Here is a 26,016-nt window from a genome sequence, read left to right as displayed (position 1 = left end):
GAGTTAGGGCTTGGTCATACGTACAAGACATCTTGACCCAGTCTTTGGGCAGACCAGGACTGCTCAAAACCAAGAGGATGAGATTACACCCAAACCATGGGACTGAGCGCTGTCTGGAGTTGGTCTTTTATCTTTCAGTGCTGAAAGAGTTAAGCAGTAAGAAAGGTTGTGAAGAGTTTCCAGAATGAAATTGTTTCTGTGTGAAAAAATTGCTGGCATATTCTAGGCAATACAGATTTCTTTGTGCAGTCATAGGTGAAGTGATGGATGAAGAAATCTTATCATTGTTTCAGATAGCATTTCTGAAGTAGGGCAAATTGCAAGGTCAAAGAATGAATGTTCCTGCAATTGATTTCAAAGTATTAAGACACAAACCAAGCATTTTTGATTCACAGTGGACAAAAAAGTCCTTATGACAGTAATATTGTACAGAGGGTTTGCAAGTCATATGTATTGCCTGGATCTAGCCAGATACATGTTTAGAAAAAGATGGTTTCCAGATGAAAAGCTTGAGCAACTGTTAAGATAAGAATGCTTTCAAAAGGCATCAAGGTTATATATACAGAGAATAGAACAGTCAGATGAAGATTATAAGTGTTGTTTTAATATACTGAGCTTGGTATCTCAATGTCTGGCTAGCAACTTTAAGAAACATATTAGAGATTTTATTTGGAGAGCAGAAGCTTTGGACAGACAGCTGTGTAAATGATAAGCACAAGCTACCTAAATTAATTTATTCAGTAAAGAAATAGCTTAGGAAGAAATAAAGATAGGGCTGGGGAGATGGAGGATGAAGGCGATCTGACAAATATTACGCTGGGAAGAACCAAAGGAGAAAAAAATCTCCAGGAGAAAGCCAAGGTCAGTTGTTTCAAAAGCAACTGACATCAGAGATAATGAAGCTGGAATTTAGGTTTTGACATTTTGTTCAGAAGCAGTACAGATGATTGTCATTAGGTAGGCTTCTTCACCTAATTCACAGCATAGATCTATGACTAGGATGTACAGATGGTCTTCGTTTTACTGAACTGTGAAACATGACAAAAGTAAAGCCTAATTCACTCTGTCACAAAGTGTTCAGTTTATGATCTATGAAAATTCCATGCACCAATCTGAGCAATATCAATCTTTCTCTGGAGTTTCTGGACAATGATAGAGAATAATCAAGTGCATTTCTCTCTTGGGTTTATATATATATGTGTATATGTATATACCTATATCTCATGTATACCTATGTACATATATTTACATAAATGCATTTTAACTGTCTGCATAGGTTGCATTTGATGCTCAGATAATTTGGACATGTGCTTTGTATCTTGACAATGCAGCCATATGCTATTTATTAATGGGAAGAAAAGCCAGTTAGAACTGTTTTTCACTGGACATCAAGGGCAAGGATAAAAATGGTTTGCTAGGAAAAAAACAGGTCTGGTTTTGTTTTAATCCTTCCTTTCATTTCCTTGGATTTTTATAAATTTGGGGTGAAGGCTCAACATGATGGCAAAATTCCTGCAGATTTGGAGAGAGGCAGACACCATAACATTTCACTGGTCCTGTATAAGAAGCTGAAGTTACTCTTATCACATTATTGTTGTGTTTCATTTACTTGAATATGTGTTAGACACTGATTATGTTCATCTGTCACACAGTGATAAAGAAATTCCTTGCAGATATGATTTCTCTTTTAGATATGGCAAGAACCCCAAAGCTCCATCAGGCAAGACTGCTGCTGCCCTGTGCATGCACCCAGTCTTGTGCTTCCCAATATCAATCTATTCATTATTCACAGAATCACAGAATCAGAGAATACTTTGGATTGGGAGGAACCTTTAAAGGTCATCTGGCCCAATCTCCACAGTGAACAGGGGCAGGTTGCTCAGAGTTCAGTCCAACTTGACCTTGAATGTTTCCAGGGATGGGACCTATACCTCTGTGGCTACCTGCTCCAATGTCTCCTTATGTTCCAATGCCACCTTAAAGATTTTTTTCTTATATGTAGTCTGAATTTACCCTCCTTTGGTTTAGATCCATTACCCCTTGTCCTTTCTCAACAGACACTACAAAAATGTTTTAAGTGTTGAAAGACCACGATGAGGTCTTCTTGGAGCCCTGTCTTCTGCAGGCTGAACAACCCTCACTTTCTCAGGCTTTCCTCTGAAGAAAAGCCAGAAGCCAGTCCTCTGATTGGAAAAGACAGTGGCAATGAGACAGCACCCTCTCATTCTCCTGAACTAACACAAGTATATCCTCTGAAAACTGGGACAAGTGAATGGACTCAGGAAGTGTTTTCCAGTGCTTTTCTAAAAGTGCTTTGTGTCTTTCATTGCAAATTCTTGGTGCTAACAGCAGATGCTTAAAGACCCTGCAAAATAAAAACCTACCACTCTCTTCTGTTTTCAATTGAGCTGGAATGAATTGTTCTAATTCTGGCATTGAAATCAAAACACCCTAAATTATAGTAATTTGTTTCTCTTTGTGAGTCATTGTACATTCTGAGACTGCACATTAGTCAGGCTTTCAGTAAGGGTCTAATCCTGTGGGCTTCCTCAGGCCAGAGATATCAGGCGGGGCTCTGCTGTGCGGAGAGCCCACCCCACAGCCTGGCTCAGAGCACACTGCACACTCTCTGGTTCCAGACACAGCCAGATCCTTCAGGTCTGTGATGGGGGAAATACACAGTGTCACTGACATGAGAAAACATCTTTCACTGCTGAGCCTGTGATGTTGATTGCTGGAACAGCTTCTGGTTGCTCATGGGAACTCTGCCAGGCAGCAATCTGCTGCAGCAAGGAGCAGCCCCAAGGGAGAGGGTTACACCTGGAGCATCCATCTCCTGGGAAATAGGGTTTGGTCCCTGTTCTCTCTCCTCTAGCCCTCCAGGCTGAGCTCCAGCTGTTCTTTTACTTCACTCTGCTGAAGCAGCATTTAACCATTTCTCAATCCTACTTCCACAACTCCGGTGATGAAGAATGCAAGGAGAGGAGGTAGGAAATGCATCCCAGTTGTTTGAAGAATCTAATGCTTCCTGAGGTGTTTTGGGGCTGCTGCAGGTAATATATCCAGGATTAAGGGGGAGAGAGTATTTGGTTTATGTAGCAAGCTTTTGGAAGTGGCTGGGCAGCAAGGGCTATCTCTGTCAGAAAATATCAGGAGCTGACTCAGTATCAGACACAGATACACCTGCCCCTGTCCAAAGCCTAGCCCATTGCTGTGCGGATAGTGCCCCTGAGACAGCATTTTAAATAAAGGGTAAGAAAGGCTATGCAGCAGAGGGGGAGAGAGGAGTGAGAAAATGTGATGGAAACAGCCCTGCAGATGCCAAGATTGGTGAAGAAGGAGGGGGAAGAGGTGCCCCAGGTGCCGGAGCAGAAATCCCCCTGCAGCCTGCGGTGAAGACTATGGTGATGCAGGCTGTTTCCCTGCAGCCCACGGAAGTCTACAGTGAAGCAGATATCCACCTGCAGCTGCGGAGGACCACCCTGGAGCAGGCTGATACGCCCTGGAGGAAGCTGCAAAAGAGAAGACCACACAGGAGAAAGGCTTCTCACAGGAATCATGGCCCATGGGGGACTCACACTGGAGCAGTCCACTCCTGAAGGACTCATCTGACAGAAAGGACCCACTCTGGAGCAGCTGTTGGAGAACAGCACTCTGTTGGAAGGACCCATGGTGAAGAAGTTCATGAAGAGCTGCATTCCATGGAAGAAAGCCCATGCCAGAGTAGGGGAAAGGCACCAGGAAGAAGGAGTGGCAGAGATGTGTGATGAACTGACCACAATCTCCACTCCTCATGCCCATGCACCACTTGATGGGGAGCAGGCAGAAGAGCTGGGAGTGAAGTTGAGCCCAAGAAGGGTGGAATGGGGAAAGTTTTTTTTTTTAGATTTGTTTTTATTTCTCAGTGTCCTACTTTTATAATTAATTTGTAATAAATTACATTAATCTTCCCCAAGTTGAGTCTGTTTTGCCTGTAGCAATAATTCTTGAGTGATCTCCTTGTTCTTATCTCAACCCATGAGTTTTCATCTTATTTTCTCCCTTTACTGAGAAAATGGAGTGAGAGTGGCTTGGTGAGCGCCTAGCAATCAGACAAAGTTACAACGACAGGGAGAACTGAAGAAAATCCTATCACTACTATTTTATGAGGAGTATATAATGATAGCACCTATATTAAGAAAAAAAAAAGTACCTGTAAGGTAATCAAGGCATTCCAACAATTTCTTCTCCCTGGTAAAATCAAGCGCGAACGTATCAAAAGTATCATTGAGATTAATTTCAGGAATTAGAACCTGGGAGGATGCAGTTGCCATGGAAACCCTGTAATGAAAAGGAAAATGTCTTTTAGCACTCAAGACATAATGACTTTCATATCAAGGTGGACCTGATCAATATAATATAATATATCTATTATATACAATATAATAAATTATTAATATAGTAATAAATAATATATAATATATTATATAATATATTTATATTATAATATTACTATAGTAATTATATACAATATTTATTAATATCTATAAGTATTATAATTATATAATATTATCAATATCATAGCTTCCCAAAGAGCTTGATAAAAGCTCATATACTTATTTTATTTGTATGGTTTAAGTTAGGAACTTCTGCTATTTTTCTTTTTTGACAGCAAGATCTACAATATTATTTTTTTTTACTGAGTTTAGGCCTATTGTGCAGCGTCAGATAAGATTTTAACAAATATTGGCCAAGCAACAATATCCCTTGAATTCTTCTTTTTAATCACCCATTGAACCAAGGAAGAAAGAGCACTATAATTAGCTGTTTTAAGCAATCCAGACAGATGCTGCATCTTTCCCAACCCTTGTTTTCCCAAGCAGTTTCTTGCTCCAGGCACGCCTTGGCGCTGCTGTCCCAAGGGCTTGGTGCAGTCCCCAAACCTCCTCAGCTGCTCACCACAGCACACTGCTGTTAACTTCAAAAGGCACAGGAGGGAGATAAAACAAATAGATGTCAGCATGGTTTATTTTAAAAGGCTTTTCCCTGCAAAGCATGTGTGCATACTTATATGTCCTCCAAAACTGAAAAGTTTCCTCACCTACCTCATTTCAGGATCTACATTCACATTTTCTCTGTCCAGATGTACTAATATAAAGAGATGAACTTTCACAGGAAAAATTCTGTCAGGAAGCATTTTTCAGACTCTTCAGCCTGGTTTCTCAAAATACATATTTCTGGAGAGTTGGATATTGGATGTGTTTATAGAAAGTTTGACTGGTTTAACGAGAGAGATTATTAAACCTTATGCTATACAACAGAAATTAGGCAAATGTTTCAGTTTGGAGGTAAACAACTATGCATGCAATCTATGTCTGTTATCTGTCATTCATGACATGTCTGATCAAAATATTTGTTTGCTTAAATTTAAAATTTCCCCAAATTATTCTTTTTCTGTACAAATTACTCCAGGACTATTTTTTTTACTAAGGACTATTTCCTCATATATATTTTGTGTAGTATTTTAGGAAAATACAATAGGAAAGCCAAAACCAGAGCTGTACATCTCATTTTCTCCAGCATAGTTTTCAAAAGCTGAGCCGAGGAGGTTTCCTGGTCAATAATCTTGTCGTAGAGTTTTCATAATTGTTTCTTTTGCAGCTGTGGACGTAGAACTCAGTTTAAAGTAGATCCTAGGACAGATTTTTTAAATTTTTTTTTTAATATCACCAGGCCTTTTTGGACTGTTTTGGAGGATATGAAAAAGGTGCTGTATTTACATGTGTTACAGTCAGTTTTTGGTGAGATCAACAATTCAGAATTTCAGACACCATGTCACCATAGGCTCAGAGGACTGAGTTTCGTCCAGTAGTTCTGCCTACTGTTGACACTGTAAACACTGACACTGTACTTGATGGGAAAGGTTTTCTTTTCTAGGATAAATGCATTTCACCCACTGTAAATAATGCACAGCTTAATAATCAGAGTGTATTTAATGACTTTGCTTGTGCAGTTACCTGTTGTGCTTACAACAGAAAATATTTTACTGCAATTACTTAGAAATATGTGGATGAAGAAACACAGTGAGCATGATTTTAGGAGACTGCTTTAGCTGCTGGAGCTCAGAGCCCTGGTGAGACTGTTACATGAGCAGTCTAAAAGCAAACAAAATGTTGCTCACCACATGAGAACTAAGAGAGTTACTAGTGAGAATAATTTATTAATTCTATTTAGCCTCTTTTTCCACTTGCAATTTGTCTGCAAGCCCTTTGTGGTTTTTTTACCCTCAGTTTTATTCACTGCTTGGAATGATTCTCTGATTTTCAGGGTGTTCACAGCCATCCCATTAAAGACAGCAATCTCTGATAGCCAAGAATTAAGTTTGATTGGGCACATATGTCAGCTTGTCTCATTTCTGCTGTCCCAGTGTCTGTTCCGTGATTGTATTTATGATGCAACTGTTCATGCTTAGAAGTTCAAACTGGAGCTTCTCTGGATATGTTGTGGTAGTCACACATAAAGCCCTGTGTCTCCACAAGTTTCTACCCTACTGATGGTTCTGCTGAATACTGAAAAGAAAGGGCAGACCCCCACCTTCAGATTTTGGTACTTATAGTTTTCCTACTGGCTTCAACTGGGATGCCACACTGTTTATTGGTGACAGAATGTAAACCAGTCTGAGAGAACATATAATCCACTGTCTTGCCTGGCCTTGACTTTTCAACTGATTTTCAGTTTTCTGAATCTATAATGGGCAACCCAGTGTTGCTGGCTTATTTATAAATTGATAATTAGCTTTGATGAAGACTGATGCAGCACACCAGTGTAAGTGAAAGACTTAAAAAATTCGTAATAGGAGCAGGGAATTTCATGTTCTGAATTTGGGGGAAATCGGCTGGAAAATGTGAAGATATAATGTGAACCCAGAAATAAAAAAAATAACTATTGAAATTAGCTATTTAAAAAAATTTAAAAAGAGCATACTTTTGATGTCTTTCTTTGTTGTCCATATTCTCCTTTCTTAAAACTTCTTAATTTTTTAAAAATATTTCTCTGATTGCTAAACAGCTGATATTCCAGCAGAATATGTTTTCATCAGAAAATCCTGCTGAAACTCAATGCATTCACAGCATTGCACTGAAAACCAGACCAAATTTTCTGATAGCATGGTCCTTGTGATCTTTGATATATCTGGCTTGCTGAAGAGGAGACAAGATCCTGAAAGGAGTAGAAATTCCCTGCACCCAGGGATGCAACACAACAACTTCTCTGGTGTCTGGTGTAACTTCCAGACCTCCAGGATTGTTGAATCTCCATCTCTTCAAGATGCATGGTGCAGGTTCACAAAGTTCATTAATTTAATTACCTTGTAGCTTGCAATTTTATGAAGAATATGAATTAAGATAATTCCTAGTTTCTTCTAAAGAATGTATTAACTGCCTGACTTCTTTCTCAATCTCAGAATTTTTCATTAAGTAGGAATTTCAGCCATAAACCCATTTTTTAAAGTGCATTTACAGACATCTGCTTGGCAACCATTCTAACTCTTTCACTTGTGCATGCTGTTATTGTTGTAGCACTTAATTTTCACCCTTTTTTGACTGCTCCCCTTCTCAAAAGGACGTTTTGATTAAGCTTTACAGGAAGGTTCTTCCCACTCTGATATAGCACGAAGTAGCATTTTGGGGGAATATGTCAACTATCCCCTGCCTTTGACCACATCTCTGATGTGACAAAACAAGACAGCAACTATGACAACCCAGCTGCCTTAAAGTGAGGTTTTTCACTTTATTGAGAGGAGTGTCTCCTTTACCTTTCAGTGATATTTTTAGCTGTTTGCAGGAAGCGAGCATGATCGTTCTCCTTCAGTGACTGCTCAGCCTGAGAGATGAGGGATGTCGAGCGCTCAATGCACTGCTTGCAGTTGGCAATCTGCTGAGCCAGTTTTCTCAACCTCACCACCTTGAGTGGAAACACAGGAAAGCAGTCATGTCTCTAAGGTCACAAATCATGAGTGGGTTTGCAATTCAGAGGCAAAGCTGGGCAAAGGAGGAGTTAAGATGAATGGCTTTGGTGACAAGCTTTGTGGTGAACTCCATCTAGCCATGTAACATTTTTAATAAGGGACAGGCACAGCCTTTCTGCCTGAATAATTTCCACATGGAAAACAACAGGGGAGAGCCAAAACAAGCACAGCTGGCCTATTTTCCAGCAGAAGGAACGTCATTTCCTGGTAATTTCTGCTTACATGATAACTAAGGTCTATTTAGATAACCATTTCCCTGAAATTATGAGATCTGTGTTAAAGGCCACTTATGGATTAACTACTTTTTTCCTATTACTTAGGTGAGTTTCATAAAAAGAAAAAAAATGAAAATAAAAGTTAACAGAAAAAGACTGTTCAATTCTGTTAACAATACATGCCTGACCTCATTATGTGCTTTAAGTAAAAAAAGGGTGTTTTCTTGTTGGATATTTTTAACTGGACAAAAGCACAGTAGCGTTGGAGAGCTGATTATTATTACTGCAAACATATGTGCTGGAGATAAACACAGTAGATGTGACTGTAATCATTAGCTGAAAGGTTAGGGAAGGGCACAGTCCTCCATTTAAAGACAATGTTGGCTAACAAAACTTTCAGGAACTAAAATAGTTCCTGAAAGGTCCGGGAGTCCTTCCCTTTGTTATCACATCAGGATCATAGTTTGAACAGGAGTAAGAAATAGGAAGGAAATTAAGTAATTCTGGAGTTTAGAAAAGCACATTAAGACCCAGTTACATGCAAAATGAGGAAACTAACAACCAAGTGGGTTGGCAGAAATGTCCAAATTTATAATCAAGATAACATTCCCAATCTCAGGAATTAGGACACAAGCTATGAAGTTCCTGATTTGACTTTCAGATATATTTGCATCCTAAGCAGTGATGAGGGTATCTTAGTGCAGCTATCTGACAACAGAAACAAGTAGGAAAATAAACATTTTTTAAAAACTTTCCTAAAAAGATACTGGCCAAATGATTTGTGTCACTTGATATTTGTATCTCTTTAAAGACAGAAACAGCAAAGAGAAGAAAATGCTGGGAATGCACAGATTTGGTAATGCTAATGACTTGATCATCTTCTAGGATGAACTAATGCCACAACGTGTCCTGTGAATTTGCAAAGATTACAATTCAGTCTACACCAGCCCAGCCAGGGAAAGGTTCACTGCAGTGTTGAGAAGTTTGTGTCTTTATTTACTAATTAATTAACAAGCAAACAGTGAACTGAAATAAATGTTAACTTGTGAGTTTTTTGCATGATTTTTGATGTCTATATATGAATTATTTTTTTCCCTCGATTGATTCTTCCTTATATCTTCAAGAAGATGAAGATGATAAATTGAAAAAGGAAGATGATAAAAGGAAAAAGGAAGACTCAGTCCCCACCCACTTCTGCAATGGTAGGAATGACATCTGCCCTAGGATTATTTTACCTAGTTGATATTTGCTTCTTTCCTGTTACATGTTCTATGGGATTTTATAGGGTTTGGGTGATAGGTGAGATTAAGCACGAAGCTGCACAGGGTGTTCAGCCTTGCAGGCACAGCTAGAATTTAGCACATGTTCCCAGCTCTGTAGCCACACCTACAGTTCTATAGAGAAATTTGTCATGCTCTACCTTCCAGGAAGACTCTTAAAGGAAGATACACTGGGCAGAACTTCCTGTGGCTTTTCACATGGGTCTCTTGAGACCTTGAAATCTTATACCACATTTGAGTCAAAGCATTCCAGACCGTGACTGGACCTCCACTGATATAACTTCCAGCTCAGCAAAATAGAACAAAGAATGGGGACAGATTCTGATAACAGCTCTACTCAAATAAATTTGGAGTCAATTGTATTACAAATCTTCCATGCTAATGGAAATTAGAATACATTTTTTCAAGCAGCAGTTTTTAAAAGCAATGTGTATATTGCACAAATCCAAATGAATGGTAAGTTTTCTACTTCACCGGTAGCATAACTGGCCTCTCTGCAAAGAGACAAAGAGCTGAAACAAAAAATGAAGGCCATCTATTTAATTTGAAGGGAATTATATTTTGTTAACTGCATGAGGAAATTCAGGTTTTTTCACAGAGTGTACAAGACCTGTGGTTTCAAACGTGTTTAAGTTAGCCATTGCCTACAGGCTTTTCATTTCAAGTTAATTGGAATATCTTGACAGCCACATGAACCATTTAACCTGCTCTTGACTTTATTCCTTTCCTGAGCTTTTCCCACACAAGAAGAATGAATATCTGACTTAGTTTAGGAGTTAAACAGTAAACACCTTGTACCTAGAAAATAAAAACACTAATTCAACTCTAGTGCATTTCTGAGTTAAAAGTTAGCTAGCAAAATATGTTGAAACTTGAGCATCAGAGATTTTTCCTGCTCAATGTATTTGTTATTAGTAATCATGGAACTTTGGGAATTAGAAATGCACACCTAATTTAATTTCTTGCACATTTTTGAATATCTGTTTTTGTAAATAAGTTAAGATTTTATATTCCATGAATGACAATGACTGGAACAAATTTTTTATGTGATAATATTTGAATAAAAAGTTAAAGTACCTAGATAAAAAAAAAAGATAATTGAGAGGCATGATTCTATGTGCTGTGATGTTTTGTGAAAGTTAACACTTTGGGGGAAATACTGTCAGGCACGTAACAGAGTAAAGGAAACATTAAGTGGATGTAATTTGTCATTTACTGATCATGACAATTTCTGATTTTATCCGTAAAATCCGTAATCACCTGTAGTAAGAGAAACACCAAATATACAGTTGAAGTCCAGCATACTAATCTTCAAGGATTTCATTCTTCTTTACACAAAAGTATCAGCCAAGGACTACATAAGGACTTTTACAAGTTTCTAGCAATAATACCCGCAGTCAAAAAAGCTGCAATCAAAAGGAAACAGTGTTGACCTACTTGTGATCTAAAGAAGAAAAGCTTTTACCTTTCCTTCTTTGATTTTGGTTCCAATTATTTGCCGTCTTTGCTGGATTATTTCAATGAGCTGGTCACATTCTTCCATCAGCTTGGTTTCTTGGCGGGATGCATTCACCTATGAAGCAAAACATTATTAGCAAAACCTTTTTTGACATTTTCCTTTTCCATTTTCTAATTTAAAAATTGCAATTTCTAAAATACTGGGTTTGGCATTTCTTTTCCTCCTTTCTGTGTATGGTCTGTGTTATCTTCAGTCCCTTCTTTTGGATTTTGCAAAGTGCTGAATTGAGTTGCAATGTCTTGCTTGCAGGAGGCAGGACTCACAAACAGATGATCAGGTATTTCCAACTCTAGTGAGAGAAGTCTGGTTTGGTGAGTGTTGAGTGGTGTCAGCTCTAGCACACAGCAGTGAGAAGCGAGGTCTCTTCACACATCGCGGTTTGCAGCCATATAAAGCACTGGTGAACACCAGTGTGTTAAGGACACGAGTACTGGAGCAGAGAGTCCATCTGGTGCAATATCTGCTCTCACTGCTGCTAGTGCCAGCATCTGATAGTAAAGAGTGCTAACAGGAAAGAAGTCCCAACATATGACTCCCATGAATGCTTTCTCCTCCTCCAACCATTTGTAGATCGGTCTTCTTGAACCAGACACAATTTATACATCATTACAAATATTCAGAAGAATTAAATTACATGGATTTATTTAGTCTCCCCTACAAATCCTGGAAATCCTAGGAATCTGCATCACTCTACAGAAATGAGCACCACAGCTTAACTCAGTGAAGTGAACAACTGCCTCCTTTTAGAGGGATTTGAACCTATCTCCTTCCAGCTGCAGTTATTGATCCCAAGTCCTTTTACTGGAAAGGACAGTGAACTACTGATACCATATATATTCACATATTGGTTCCTGAAAGATCCAAGCTATCAAAGAACCAAGTGACAATACTGAAGTGCATGTTGACTGTCTTAATTACTCCTGATTTGCCTTAGCAATGAATCTGATAGAAAACAGTGTGCTCATGTAGTTTTCTAGAGTATAAATATATGAGGAAATGAACTTTTTTTAGTGCAAAGCCCCTCACAAATATTAGCTCTCTGTAGAAAATGTTGACTTTTGATAAAAAAAAATAGAAGAAAACTTGTAATAGAAAAGTTTGGGTTTTCAGATGAATATGTTCTGTTTCTGAAGGAGACTGATTTTTATGATACAAAGTCAACATTCTATATAACCAGAAGAAAAAAGTACTTCCCCTCTAGCATTTGCATGTTTAGTTTACATATAAAGCTGTATGACTCAGAAAGAAAGAGCAAAGAATCAGAAAAAAAGCAAAAAGTTCTAATCATGTCTAGAATAAAAAAACCAAAAAACCAAAAATCCGACTTATTTCAGAGCTTATGTTTCCATTTGCACTTTGATAAAAGAGAGTAAGGAGGTAAATCAGCTTTCAGCTCTGGTAATTGCCCCCACAGCCATGTCACCTTTTCCACTGGGATAGATAAGAGCCAGTGGTGAACAACAACAGGGAATGATTTCATGTGACAAGGAACTGTATTGCACCACTTGGCTGTTTTTTCAGTCTGATGAGCTCCATGATTCTGCATCAGTATTCTTTTCTTTCCTTCCAACAATGTGTTTAAACATGCATTTACCTGTAAGCACATTATGGAGCTCGTTAAGCTTAAGCAAATGCTCATATATCTAAATTTGGACCAGAACCAATTTTACAAATAACCTTCTACTGTGAAATACACAGTATCCTCCAGGCAAAGAATGGACTTGTTTAGAAAGACATGCTTTAACCAAGGTTTTGGATTATCTTTCTCAAACATTCATAAAATTAAAGTTTGTTTGCACATTTTAGAGGCTTAATTATTAATTAAGACATCAAGATTATAAAGAGAGAATACATTTGTTTCTGGGAGGGGTCAGACATAACTGCAGGTGCTGGTGAAGATGTAGAAAGGTATTCCTATGATGCTGTTTTAGGTGCCCATGGTTCTCCTTACGTTTGCTGTTTGCTCTGCCTGGCTTCTCACCACAGCCCATAAGGAGAGACAGCATGAAGCAGCGCACCCAAAGCCTCTAGCAGTGCCACTGTCTCTCCACTGACAGCTCAGGTAACCCAGGGAAGTTAGTCAATCCACACTGTCCCTCTTGTTCCCTCAGCTCCTGTCGTCCCACCACCTCAGCTGCATCATTCATCTTACTTTGCCATGAAACTCTGCAGAGCTGCTTTCAACAAGCTGTACCATGCACCAGCTTCCCAGCCCTGATTTCAGTTTCACTCCTGGATTGAAATCCCACCAAAGAGCAGGGAATCCTACACAGGCTCAGCCCGAGGCAGCAGTCACATCCACTGCATGTGGGTGCAGCTCCTGTGTCATTACCAAGCTCAACTCATGCCACAGCCAAATTCAGCACTTAATTACAGTAACACTTTTGGCACTTAATTATGGTAACACTTCACGGGCTTTTTGAGTGGTTTCCACTCAAAGTGTTACTTCTAGCACCACTTACATCACCAATTTGCTTTGTCAAGAAGACCTAATTAACTTTTGGGATAACTGTCATGAAACATAAAGTTACAGGAAGGTTAAGACAACATTGTTTCATTTAATACTCTGGTTGATTTGAATAATAATGTATTAATTGAATCTTAACCCAAAAAGCTCTAGACTAAGAAAAACAAAATGCTTGGAAAAAATCTCTGGATTTCTTAAGGCAGTGACTGCAGACTTCTCTTTTTCTTTGAAATATGAAAAGTATACTCTTTTATAAACTCCATTTGAAGACATTTCCAACTTCATAGCTCGGACAAGCTTATTAAAAATGAAAGTAATATTCTAAAATCATATGATACTTTGTATGAAAAAAAACCCCATCTACAATTAATCTGAGGGTTTTTCTCAAGCTGAAATACTCCTTAATCATATTTTCAGCCCCCAAAGCCTCTGATTCAATAATAACTTTATAATTGAGCACATGCCTAATTTTAAGTGCACTACATTAGCTGTGGCCCTAATGGGACTATTTGTGAGATTACCATTAAATATTCTTTACTTGTATGTTCTCGAGGAGTCATATGTCAGACCAAAGAGCCACAGGCATGGATCAGGGCTCCACTGTACAGGTGCTACAAAAATACCAGAATAAGGCTTTTCCTTCTGCTTGAGTCCTTTGACGAACAGCAGCCTTGACAACAACATCCAGCTGAGCTGGCCAAGGAATGTGAGTTCTGTCTGGTGAAAATATTTGAGGTTTTACATTCTACATTTTTTCCACATTAAAAACAAGCCCTCTTTCCAGGGAGTTTGTTAAGAGAGTCTGAGACTGCCTTATAAAGTCTGGTGACTGTGTCACACACTTTGTGAAAGTCTTCAAATCACAGAGAGAGCTGACTTCAGTCTGGGCTTCCTCCATCCAAGATGAAGCTTGATTCCTTAATCTGAGGTATGGTCTGAGAGCTTATGCTAGACTTGGGGTCATCTTCCTACGGAAAATTTCACTGACATTAATACACTTAGTTTTGGCATCAACCAGTTCCTTAAACATCCATGTCCAGAAATACTTTGAACCTAAAGCTTTCTGTTTTATTGGTATCATTTTTACAAACTTATTTTCCATGCCAGTTTTAAAACTGACTAGGAGGCTTTATAATTTAGCAAGAACTATGACATCTACAAAGAAGAAGGAGGACAGATTCTAGTTCTCCTGCTTTTGTGGGGAATTTATTCCCATTTCTGTAGCACACACAGACCTCAAATAGTATACTGAAAAAGCCCAACAACCTTACAAATTCCAGGTTTCTTCCCAGGTTTTCCAGACATATGGATAGGGACAGTTTCCCTTTGCCTCATGAGGAAGGTGCAGTTAAAAAAAAAATAAAAATGGGGGTTCCTCAGATATCTGTCAGGGAGCTGGAAACAACAAGTCCTCCCAAACCAAAGGGGAGAGCAGGCCAGCTGTTCCCAGCTCCACAAGCTGAGAACTGATTTGGAAAGTGTTCTGCTCTCTATAGACGCTTCCTAGGCTTTCATCTTCAGAGACCTGTGTTAAATTGCAGTTTAGCTCATAAGAAAAAGAATGTGGTGGTTTCAAAGTCCCCAGCAGATGTTTGGGAAATCACAAAGCTACAGAACAGCTAGAGATTCGTGGTTACAGTGGAGCTTCTATGGTTAATTCAAAGGCAAACAGAAGAAAAGGATTTCTTTAGTGTCTTAGAAGAATTTTGCTTGCAATAGAAAAATTCTTCCTCTGAAATTCCTTATAAGTGAGGCAATTCTCTCCACAAGTGGAAATCTTTGTCTGTCTTTTTGGCAAACAATTTCTAAATGACAAGCAAAATAAAAATCTTGAATTAGAGGGGGCTTTTTCAGGCCATGCTTTCTGTGAAAAATTCATCAAAACCAGAGAAATTTTTATTTACTAAGTCATCTGTTGATTATGCAAAATGGAAGGAAGTAGGATGTAGAAAGAGTCTGATCTTATGAAATTAAGGTATGAATTTGAGTTTCAGTTTAATGATTTAAAAATGTTTAAATTCCTTAAAAAAATAAATCCTTTGCAGTTGTGGCTGTACAGGTAAAGAAGAGGTATGAATTTTTCTTTATATATTTGAGTTGATAGTTATAAAATAACTATATACTATGGTTACAGAATGACTATAAACTCACAACAACTACTGTACCCTCAAAGACAAAAAATATCAGAAAAGTAAATTGAATGATTCCACTCAAAGCCTGTTACATCATTGTCACACACTTCATTTTAAATTTGAGCCCAAATTCCTTCTCACACCAAACCCAGAAACTGAGGTTAAAAAAAACCTAACATTTTTACATATAATGGCTGGTACCCATTTGCTCTAGGAAAACTTTCTTCATTGTTATGTAGATGTGGAACATTTTCTTGGATTAGTGTCCCTAGATGAATTAAAGGATTATACTCCTCTAAAGAGAGAGGCCTGTTTATTTCACTTGTTTGCATGTTGTAAAGTGAGTAACTTTTCTTCATAGCCACACAGTACATTGAGGTATTATTTTAATGTCATCCATATGTAATTCCTTTATTTAATGGAAATACAAAATATAATCATTAATGCACATTTATGAATAAATTTCTTCCCTCTCTTTTTATGACTATGAGAGTTGTGGATTCTAACTTCCTTTATTTCATGTATACCCCTGTTTGATATTATGGATTGTTCTATTTAGTCTTCTATAGAGCAAAAGCAGAACTGTTGGAAAATAACTTTTTCAGGTTTTCCCTAGTCTAAGCAAAAATCTGATTTTATCTCTGATGACAAACCTTGCCTTTGGAAATATGTGATATTAATCAGCTTGCCATCTGAATAGATCTTTTACAAATTTTTTACTTTGAAATGGTGAAAAAAAAATAAAAATGGTCATCTTCCATTTCAAGTTTGCCAGAGGCTTTGTTTTTGTTTGCATTCCACATTTATCTGTAACCAGGAGACCTGTGTTTAGAGGCAGTCTCAGAGCAGGTTAAACAAAGGTCACTGCAAAAATATGCCATCTTACTCTGGCTATGTAGGAATTTTGTGAATGAAGGATCAGTTAGGCCAGGGTAGCTAAACCACTTTGGATCCAGCAGATAAGACTATCTGCCCCAATCATGACTAAAAGGAAACCTTTTTGAGAAGATTGAGAGGTACTCATTTTACTTACTAAAATATTGTTTTAATTTTTTTGTTCCAATGTGAAGCACATTGTTGAGAAACTAACCAGTAAGACACCTAGAAGTCCTCTAGTGACATTTACAATCTCATTCTAAAACTAAAGAAATCCAGAGTTTCATGGGAAAAAGAATAAATTTATAGGAATCTCAATGTTTTCACTCTTTTTTTTTTTTACACTTTATGTTAGACCTTTCTTTAAACCTAAATAATGAAAATACTTTTTAATTGAACAATACCTATTTTTTATTTTTTTTTACTTTGTTTTTCCTGCTGACATTAAGCCTTTGTTCCATATTGAGCAAAATATTCCACTTTCACTGCGTTTCACTTTTGGTAGAAAAACACAAACTATCAAATAATCACTGAAGTTCAAAGGACTGCCCATCCTTTCATGATGTTGAAACCAGTGCAATTGTAAACAATATTTCACAACTTAAAACTGCCATCCAGGACCCAGGGTCTTTAGCCAAGTGTTTAACATTCTCACAAGAGGACCAGGGTCTTTGGTCTCCCTGCTGCTCTAGCTGCTCTTTAGCTGTTTATGTTAAGCAGGAAAAGGAGGAATTCGAGAGTATTTTGTTCCCATAATGATAAATGACTCTGAGATAGAAGGTTCCATAAATTGACAACATTTTGACTGACTGAAGTTACCGTCTCTGATAACAGGCACAAAATTTTACCTGCTGCATTAATTAACAAATGGCTAATAGTGAGCTAAGCTCCATTTATTAGTCTAAGGACAGAATCTTGCAACAATATCAGTCTATCAAAAATCTGAACATCTGGATATGAGAGAAGGGGAGAGGTGGAACAAATCAGAACTGGTCACCCTTGCAGGCAGTGACAAGCTCTGCTATTTGTTTATATATAACCTGTGTGACCTTTTACCATAACTACAACTCAAATTTACAGAAGGTACAAAACAGTTGTAGGTGCAATAACATATTCCAGCACATGCTTAATCTGTACATAAAATGTATGCATAAATACAGCATTTCTATACTTGTTTAGAACCAATTATACATTTAATTAGTAATTTTTGAAATCAATTTAATTCTTTAGGGAAATTATATTTGACTACTAGGCTACAGCTTACATGGCATGCAGCTTAGGACATCCTTGAATGAATATTCTGTATCATCATATGCCATGCAGCATATTTTGTCAGTTTTTATTTTTGAAGTTTCTCTTTTCACATGCTGCATAAATTTAAGACCCTGACTAAAGCTTACCTGAGATTTCCATTGAATGAAATCAACTTTTATGAGAGTGGAATTAAAAGCAGAATGAAAGTAATTAAAATCAAAATAGATCAGCCACATATTTAGTCAAAATAATGTTAATAAAGAGTCTCCTGTACCTTCTCTCATTAGAAACTGTCTTAGAAAAAAAAAATGCTGTAAACTCCATCTTAAGGTTTTAAGCATGTCATCAGGTTTGCTATTAGTATCTTACTGAAAGTGAACACTCCTGTTCCAGAGTGAACACTGAATTTGCTCCAACTCATGTTTTTCTGTCTATTTCAGAAATCAAAAAAATACCGTTTACTTTTAGCACTTAAATATAGAAAATAAATGTATCCGCTGAACAAGCATCTTCACAAAAATGGAAGATAGTGGGGCAGAGGAAAAAGCAAATTTCTGTGGAGTTCCTTTCCAAGTTGTCTGCCAAGTTAGCACACATATTCCACAGTGATGGTAAACACTTATCTAACCCATTGCTCCTTTCATAGAAAAAAAAATCCCCAGCAAAGCAGATTCCTTCTTCCAAATACTTTGTATGACTTTCAAGGCCATTTGCTGCAGTTCAGACACCAGGATTTACATACAGGCTTTCCAACTGAATTTTCCTATTGAGAACTTCTCAGTTTACTTGAGTTTTGACAAAAATAATGCCCAAATTTCAAAGAATGAGTACCATGAAAATCTGTGAAAACAGAGTACTCACTGTTTTTTATTGTGACAGACAAAGCCTCTTTATTTTTCAAATGTCCTTTGGGAATTGTACTGACAGCTGAGTTTTGATTTTGCTGTCTATCAAGTAAGAGAAATGCCATCCAAAAATTGATGGAGACATTTTGTTGCAAAATTTGAAGGATCTATCTTGTCGTTGAAGTGTTACTAGAAACTCAAAATTCCATTATTGTGAAGACTTCCTGTTTGGCTCATTTCTTTTTTGTCAGCCATATATAAAAATAGCAACAGCAGGATTTTTTAGGTGCTGCCATCTTCTCTTCATTGGTTTTGCACTACTGTTTTATACTGATTTAAAATGTATCTGATAAGTGTGAGTGTTGAGTATCTGTGCCAGTGAAATAAAGAGCAATATAGTACTTTTTATTCAGGTGATTATATAATATGACTATAAAAAACACCATTTGACACACCCAAACCAAATTTTTGACTGGGAACTTTACACTGAGACTTTGCCTGCAGCAAATCTTTAGAAGTGAGCATTTCTGTTACACACAAAGAGCAAAGGATGCAGCAGTTTGAGGGTTACACAATTAGAGGAAACCGCCTCCTCTTCATACAACCAAAAATTATTTTACAGTGCTGTCCAGAATCTGCTTCCTATGACGTTTGGTGAATTCAAAACAAAACAAAACAAATAGAAAGACTGAGATACAGATGCTATAAAGCTGTCTGCAAGCAAAACCTATTTCCTTTCTCCTCCCCCTAGATAATTGCTCCAATTTCTTCTCCAGCTGAGTTCAGATTATGTTTCTGTCTAACAGATGAGAAGCTTCATGGTATTGACTATATAACAGACATTTAATCATGTATTTCCTAGAAGAGATGAGGAAAAAAATAAAAATAAAAAAAACCCTCAAACTGCTTAGAAATAAAAGTAACTGGCATATGAGGCTTGTGCTCAAATTTGTACCTTATGTCGATGAATGCCATGGTCTAAAAAACATCTACAGAAACCTCACACAGCTCTAGAGTGGAAATTATGACAAAGAAGCAAATTTGCTGTGACACAGCACTTTGTCAGTCAGAGAAACTCTAAAGCCAAGAGGAGAACCCAAACACTGACAGCATTATATCCTCCCCTGATTCAAGTGAGATGATACCAGAGAGGCTTTTATTTTGGATTCCAATAGGTGTGCTGAAGGCCACGCTGGGCCCCTCCAGCCCCCAGTGGGATGGAGGGAAGGCTGGAGGTGGGCTGGTGTGGCCACGGGGGTGCTGCCACCCAGGGATTCACCTACTATCCTGGGCCTGTCATTCCCTATTTTACAACTCTGTGCTTGGAAGATTTGTACAAGGCCCCTGCAAAAAATTTAAAGATAAAATTATCCAAGATAGTTTTTAATGCTCTTAAAAGTTTCCTACAGATACTATCAGAAGTGCAAATGCTGTGAGCTAGGCCTACAAAGAAATACATATCCAAGTAATAGCTGTTTCCATTCCCTTCTCTCAGTTTGTGGAGGAAGCTCTATTTTATCCTATGAATCAGTTTATATTTTATGCAGCCAACGCTGCCACACGGGAGCAGCCAGACCTGTCCCACCAGGGCCAGCCCAGTGAGCTGCCCTGGGCGAGGGGGTGCTCTGCAGAAAGAGAATGGGCCAAAAGAGAATGGGCTGCAGACTTGCCATGGTCTCTAAGGAAGGAAAACAAAGCTTTCCTCATTAACAGCCTTTGGGGTTTCTGCAAAACCAAGCAATGACAGACAGGATCACAGAGGGAGAGTGGAAAGACAGAGAAACTAGTGTAAAACAAAAAATATGTTAGAGATGTGTCTGGAAGATGAGTGGAACAAGTGTGTCAGCGTGCTCCTAAAGAAACAGATTTGGGACAGAAAAGAGTGTTATAGTCTTAAGCAATCACATTTCAGGGTGTGGTTCCCTTAGAGAAAATGGAATTTTAAAAATTGTTGCCGTAAGGTAATAAACTAATCCATGTTATGCATGAAAGCAGACATTCAGATACTAAAATTATTATAAAATGCTTAATATTATATCTTACTTAAAGCAGTAAAGAATACAGATTTGGCTTGATTTATTCACAAAGTTTTTCCTGCTGTTATGACCAGAACCACCCACAGGAATGCAAGACTGGAAGCGAACTTTTTGAATCTCCCAAGATCAGGTTTTTCATCAGGATAAATCCTGTCATAAATTGATAAACTCCATCTAAAAACAGGCAAGATTTATGTCTCCATTGCTGTGATGAGAGGCCAAACCAGATACCCCTCCCCAGTGAATAGAAGGCCTCCAGCTTCCAGATAATCAACATCACTGATCAGTCCTTGTATGCTTGTGGGAGAAAGAAATGAAAATAACTGTTTCAGAAAGGAATAAGCATTAGTTTTAAAACACAGAGAGACTGGGATTTGGACTTTCCTATGGATAAAAGTGCAGTTGGGAAGGATGCACGAGTGGATCACTAATCTGCCATAAAGCTGGCTCCTGGGAAGCCACTGACATCTCACTTGGTGGATGAGAAACAGTGGCTTTGTGACAACATTTGGTTTGGCTGGGGAGGATTCATTTACTCAGAACACACAGAGCCTGTTTGTTGTTCATTTTTGGAAACATCAACTCCTGCTCCATATCAAACCAAAAAAGACATTCCTTTTTCATTTTTCATGTAACATTGACTTTTTTGACTTATGACATGATAAAGGCTTAAAAAATGTTGCTGTTTATAACTACAAATAAATGTTAGAGAGCATGACTTTTAAAAGTTTATATATCTCAGAGTAAAGTCTTGGTAACTTTAATACAAGGAATAATAATAATTTCCTCTCATTCCTTGTTTTTCAAAGTTCAAACTCTATATGAAACTGAAAGCTTTTCATTTTTTTTTTTTTAAACTGGTTTTAAAGGCCCCAATATCTAAATCAAAATTATTTCAAATTACTTAAGGAAAATCAAAGTAGGTAACAGGAGTCTTTAAATTCACTACTTATGTTTCTATATGTTTACAAATTATGCACAATGTATTTTGCATTTTTATCTGCAATACAATATATCTAAAACTGAAAAAGAAAGCATTCACTGTAAAACTAACTTCCTGTTCAGTTTCAACATTTCAGTGAGTTCATATATCAGAACTAACACAGTCATCGGAAACTTTTCCTAATATTTTGTAATTTTAAATTTGCATTGTTAATGTTTTAGCCAATAAATTGCTTAATTTAATTTTTAATTCAGGTTCCAGGCTTGGGTTGAATTTCTGTCCTGAACAAGCAAGAAGAAAAAGAGTGCACTGACTTTGCAAAAATCTATCTAAGCCACAGTTTCTCCAATGCTGGAGATATGCACATCATATCTGAAGTTTTCACAGGGCTCTGAGAAACAGAGATAGCTTTAAAGTTTACTTCCCTGTCCCCACTTGCCCAATTTCCAGCACGGCCGACGTCCAAGGTTTTGACTGAAGCTCATTTCTTAATATTTGGCTAATTTAAATGCTAATTAGACTAATTTGATGAATAAAACATGTTAGGAATTCATTAGCAACTATATTGCGATTGCTTTATGTCTACAGAGAAATTTTCTAAAACAGGACTCCAGGGACAGTAGCACATCTGTTACCAGTTGAACAAGTTGGATTCTTTGTAATACTAAACTTAGAGCTGGTAATATATAGCAGAACTGCAGAGAAGACGAGAAGCAATTTTAAATTTTTCAGATCTAGCCCATCTCGGACATAGCCCACCAATGAAGAAGAGGCCATATGCTGTCCTGGGCTATCTGCTTCATGGGGTTTGCTCTGAGTTTTAGGTGCAGAGAGAGAAATTGTGCCTTACCTCTGTCTCTCAGTACCTACTAATGCCATTCCAGCTGCTCTGCCTGGCGATATTGGTGCCTATATAAAGAAATTAAACTATTCACCTAATATCTTATAGTGTGGATAGACTTTTATGGTTTTCTTGAGATCTGTGAAGTTGGTGAGGCTCTAGAGAAGCGGAGCAGATACACACATAGATAAGATTTCTTTGGAAGAATAGAGGATTTTTTGGTTTTGGTTGGTTGGTTGGTTTGGGTTTGTTTCTTTGTTGGTTTTGTTTGCTTTGCCTTTTTTGGGTGAACTTTTTTTGACCTTTTTTGGGGGGAGGGGGAAAGTAAATTTAAGACCCCACCTTGTTAAAGATTTTCTTGATACTCACAGTGGAATGTGTAAGTGAAACAACTAAAAGGCCTGTAAGAACCTGTGTTCTTTGGAAGATACATTTTATGGCATTTGAGTACAGATATGTATTTAGATAGTTAATTCCGATTAAAAAAAAGAAAACTAAAACAAAACAAGTGGTAAACAGAAATCTAAATTAGGCTGGGAATCTGGATGTTCCTATTTTTTTTGCCCTCATTTTCCACCTGTATTTCTCTGTCTCACAGAGAACCCAGAAAGACAAATGTTGCAGGTAGTAAGGGATGTGTTCAAGTATAGTAGTGGTGGAGGCCATACCAACGCACCATAATTAAAACAGGACAGAAAGGAATGTAAGTGAGGTTATACCTGAGAATACCACTTATCAGTGAAAAGGCTTTAAGTCAGTTTACCATTATTTAAACTGATTTCTTCACTTGTTTGTTTGGTTTTAATTGTTTTGTTGGACATTTGTTTGTTTACATGTTTATTCCTGGATGCTAGAACTGAATGTAATTAAGTTTATAAGCATTTCTAGTGGAGGTCAGTACTCACTTCTACATGTTGACAGGTCTGAATGAGTTTTGCCAGAAGAGTTTCCAGTTCAGTGTTCCTCTTAATAAGGTTGGTGAGGTTACTCTCCAAATTTTGCTGTCAAAATAAAAGAAAAAAAAACCAAAACATTTAAAAGAATTTAATACTTAGGTGAATATTTGAAAAATCGAATTACACAGGTATGAACATGAGACTTTCCTATTGATATGTTCCATTACATGTTTGATTAGATTAGATGTTTTGTCTATGCAAGACAAGAGAGCAAAAAATTTCAAGACAAGAGTGAATTCTGGAAAATAGGTTTTCTAAGGACCTAACAACAATTAGATTAAGCAATTAGTTTTATTCAGGAGGAAAAAAAATAGTAAGGAGAAAACTGAAAAGGCAAGAACATTTCCCCAAAATAAATATTTATTTTAACTCACAACATTTTTGACTCCTTATTTCCTGCTTTCAGTCTAACATCTGAATTTACAAACTTGCTGCTAACTGAGGTCTCAGAACTGGACAGCACTTTCTTCTTAGGATTTGAAGTGCTGGGAGGGGGTTGATCAATTTATTTTATTTCCTAGTTCAGCAGAATTATATTTTTTAATAAATAACTCTAAGGAAAAACATTCTTTCTTCTATGGGTAAGGATGAAATACCTACTCACAAACTCTGCCTTCACTAACTGTCCTTAGGAGAACTCGTGGCATGTTTCTGTGTTTATCAACTGATTATGGCTGCCATAAATATCTGCAGCTGTGGTAGCATGAAACCCTTTCTAGCTCACAGGTCTGAGGCTGCATCCTGCCTCCCTGCAACCACATGGGAGATTGAGATCTAGCCACAAATGCTTCAGTCTCCCTTCTCCCCCCTGTACCCACAGGAGGGAAACCCAAGCACGTGAGCAGCAGGTCTGTGACAGCTCTGACCCGCTCTCTGGAGTTACTGAACAAGAATACCAGAAGTGGGTCCTGTGCTTTTCTCTTGACAAGGGCTGCAAGTGTCTTTGCCCATCATTAATTTCAACCCTCCTCATCTTTTATTAATGACCTTCTTTTTGAGAACTACTACTTTCCCTCTGGTGTATCTATTCTATCATTTCAGTCCTCACAGCTACCATTAACTTACCTGATTGTATAACCCTCCCCCATTCCCACTTCCATACACACATTTAGAGTGTGTGTGTGTGTGTGTCTTCTGGTGCTGTTATTCCCTGCCTATTTCATGCTGTTTAAGACACCTTTTTCTTTGCCCTCTCTGCAGCCGTGCAGCTCCCTTCCCACTTCTGCATGTGGCTACAAAGAGATGAAGATGGCAGTATTTAATTGCTGAATACATAGTGCTGATACACACTTTGGCATGTACCAGGGTTGATGCTGTAAGCACTGGAGAGGCAGTCAGTCTGATCCACTAAGGAAAGAACAATATTTTGATGGCTTTATGTATATGACCCTTCCAAGAAGCATGATGGGTGCTTGAAGTAGATGATTTTGGCATTTTCTTCCCAGCAGGGCCATGCATATCATCTATGACAAGCTCTGGCTGTAAAAATACCTTCTACACTACATTTATTTTATAGCCCATAGAAACAAAGAGTAACAAGAGCAGGCATTTTTACCAAACTGTTTCTGCTGGATCCTACATTTCCATAAGCCATACTGTGAATGGTCTTAATTGCAAAGGCATGTTGGCTGTGCTGTCAGATGTCCCTTTGTATAGCTTTCACATGCAAAGTCAAAATATTGTATATAGTTACAATATCAGATAATCTTTGCCTTGAATAAACAGTTCCTTAAGATGATACAAATGTGCAAATACTCTTGAAATTTTATTTATAACACCTCTTAATAGTATATATTAAGTTTTTACATGTTTTAATATTTGACACTAAAATGTTTCAATGAAAATTATGTATCCTTGATTGAGGTTATTTAATTTAAAATGTATTATTGAACATAAAAAATACAGTTGGTAGCAGTTGGTACCTATACATACTATGAAGAAAAAATGTATTCAAAAAGGTTGTGGAACACTGAAATGATTTTAAATAACTGAAAGTTATTTCTCTTCAACTAAGGCCATTAATACATGAAGAGTCAGCATTTTTCTCTGAAACAGAAATGCATTGACCCATAGATTATATATAGATTATTATATTCAGGGTATTTCCAAAATCTGGATATTATAATCTATATTCATGTATATGTAGGATGAAGAATAAAATTTTAGAGTAAGTTTCCTATCCAGTGACTTCCAATATAAACCCATATTTATAAACCCATAAATATTGTTATGGCTTCACACAGGTCTCTTGATATCTTCTACATCTCCCGACCATGAAAACGGAAGAAAACCGTGAAGCAAGTGAGATGCCTTGGAAAAACTGTCCATGGAAATTCCCATGCTCTGTCTCCTTCAACTGTGTAATTTTCAATTATGGGAAGCCTGGAATTTTGTTTCCATGCAGTTTGGTATACAAGAGAATGTTTTCTATTAAATCAAGAATAATCAGAATTTTGTTAATTTTTTGGTGAAGAATATCAGTTTCTATTAATACATTACCAGATAACAAGAACCTGGTGTCTGCTGTCTGAAATTAATGTCAATCTTTCCAGTTTCACTAGGGCAGTACTGAATGGCAGCTCTTAAAACTGGCCTGATTCAAAAGTTTTAAAGCTCATAAAACTTGATAAATTCCTGCAGTATGTTT

At 37.5% G+C, this 26,016-nt stretch overlaps 1 protein-coding gene across 7 annotated transcripts in view; it reads right to left on the bottom strand.

Moving 5' to 3' along the window:
* MID1 (midline 1) overlaps window positions 1–26,016 on the bottom strand; it is a 238,100-nt gene that overhangs the window by 19,136 nt on the left and 192,948 nt on the right. For all 7 annotated transcript variants that reach the window (XM_088051778.1, XM_088051779.1, XM_088051775.1 and 4 more), the window contains 4 exons: window positions 23,319–23,414; window positions 10,966–11,073; window positions 7,793–7,941; window positions 4,193–4,320 (listed from right to left, as the gene is read on the bottom strand). In XM_088051778.1, coding sequence (XP_087907904.1) covers window positions 4,193–4,320; window positions 7,793–7,941; window positions 10,966–11,073; window positions 23,319–23,414 — 481 coding nt within the window. The remainder of the gene's footprint in view (window positions 1–4,192; window positions 4,321–7,792; window positions 7,942–10,965; window positions 11,074–23,318; window positions 23,415–26,016) is intronic.

Source organism: Pseudopodoces humilis, chromosome 2 (genome assembly GCF_049639895.1).
Source record: "Pseudopodoces humilis isolate 2021_Gansu_Grassland_sample_001 chromosome 2, ASM4963989v1, whole genome shotgun sequence".
Lineage (NCBI taxonomy): Eukaryota > Metazoa > Chordata > Aves > Passeriformes > Paridae > Pseudopodoces > Pseudopodoces humilis.
The sequence above is the reverse complement of the archived record's forward strand: the minus strand, read 5'-3'. Positions and strand labels throughout refer to the sequence as shown.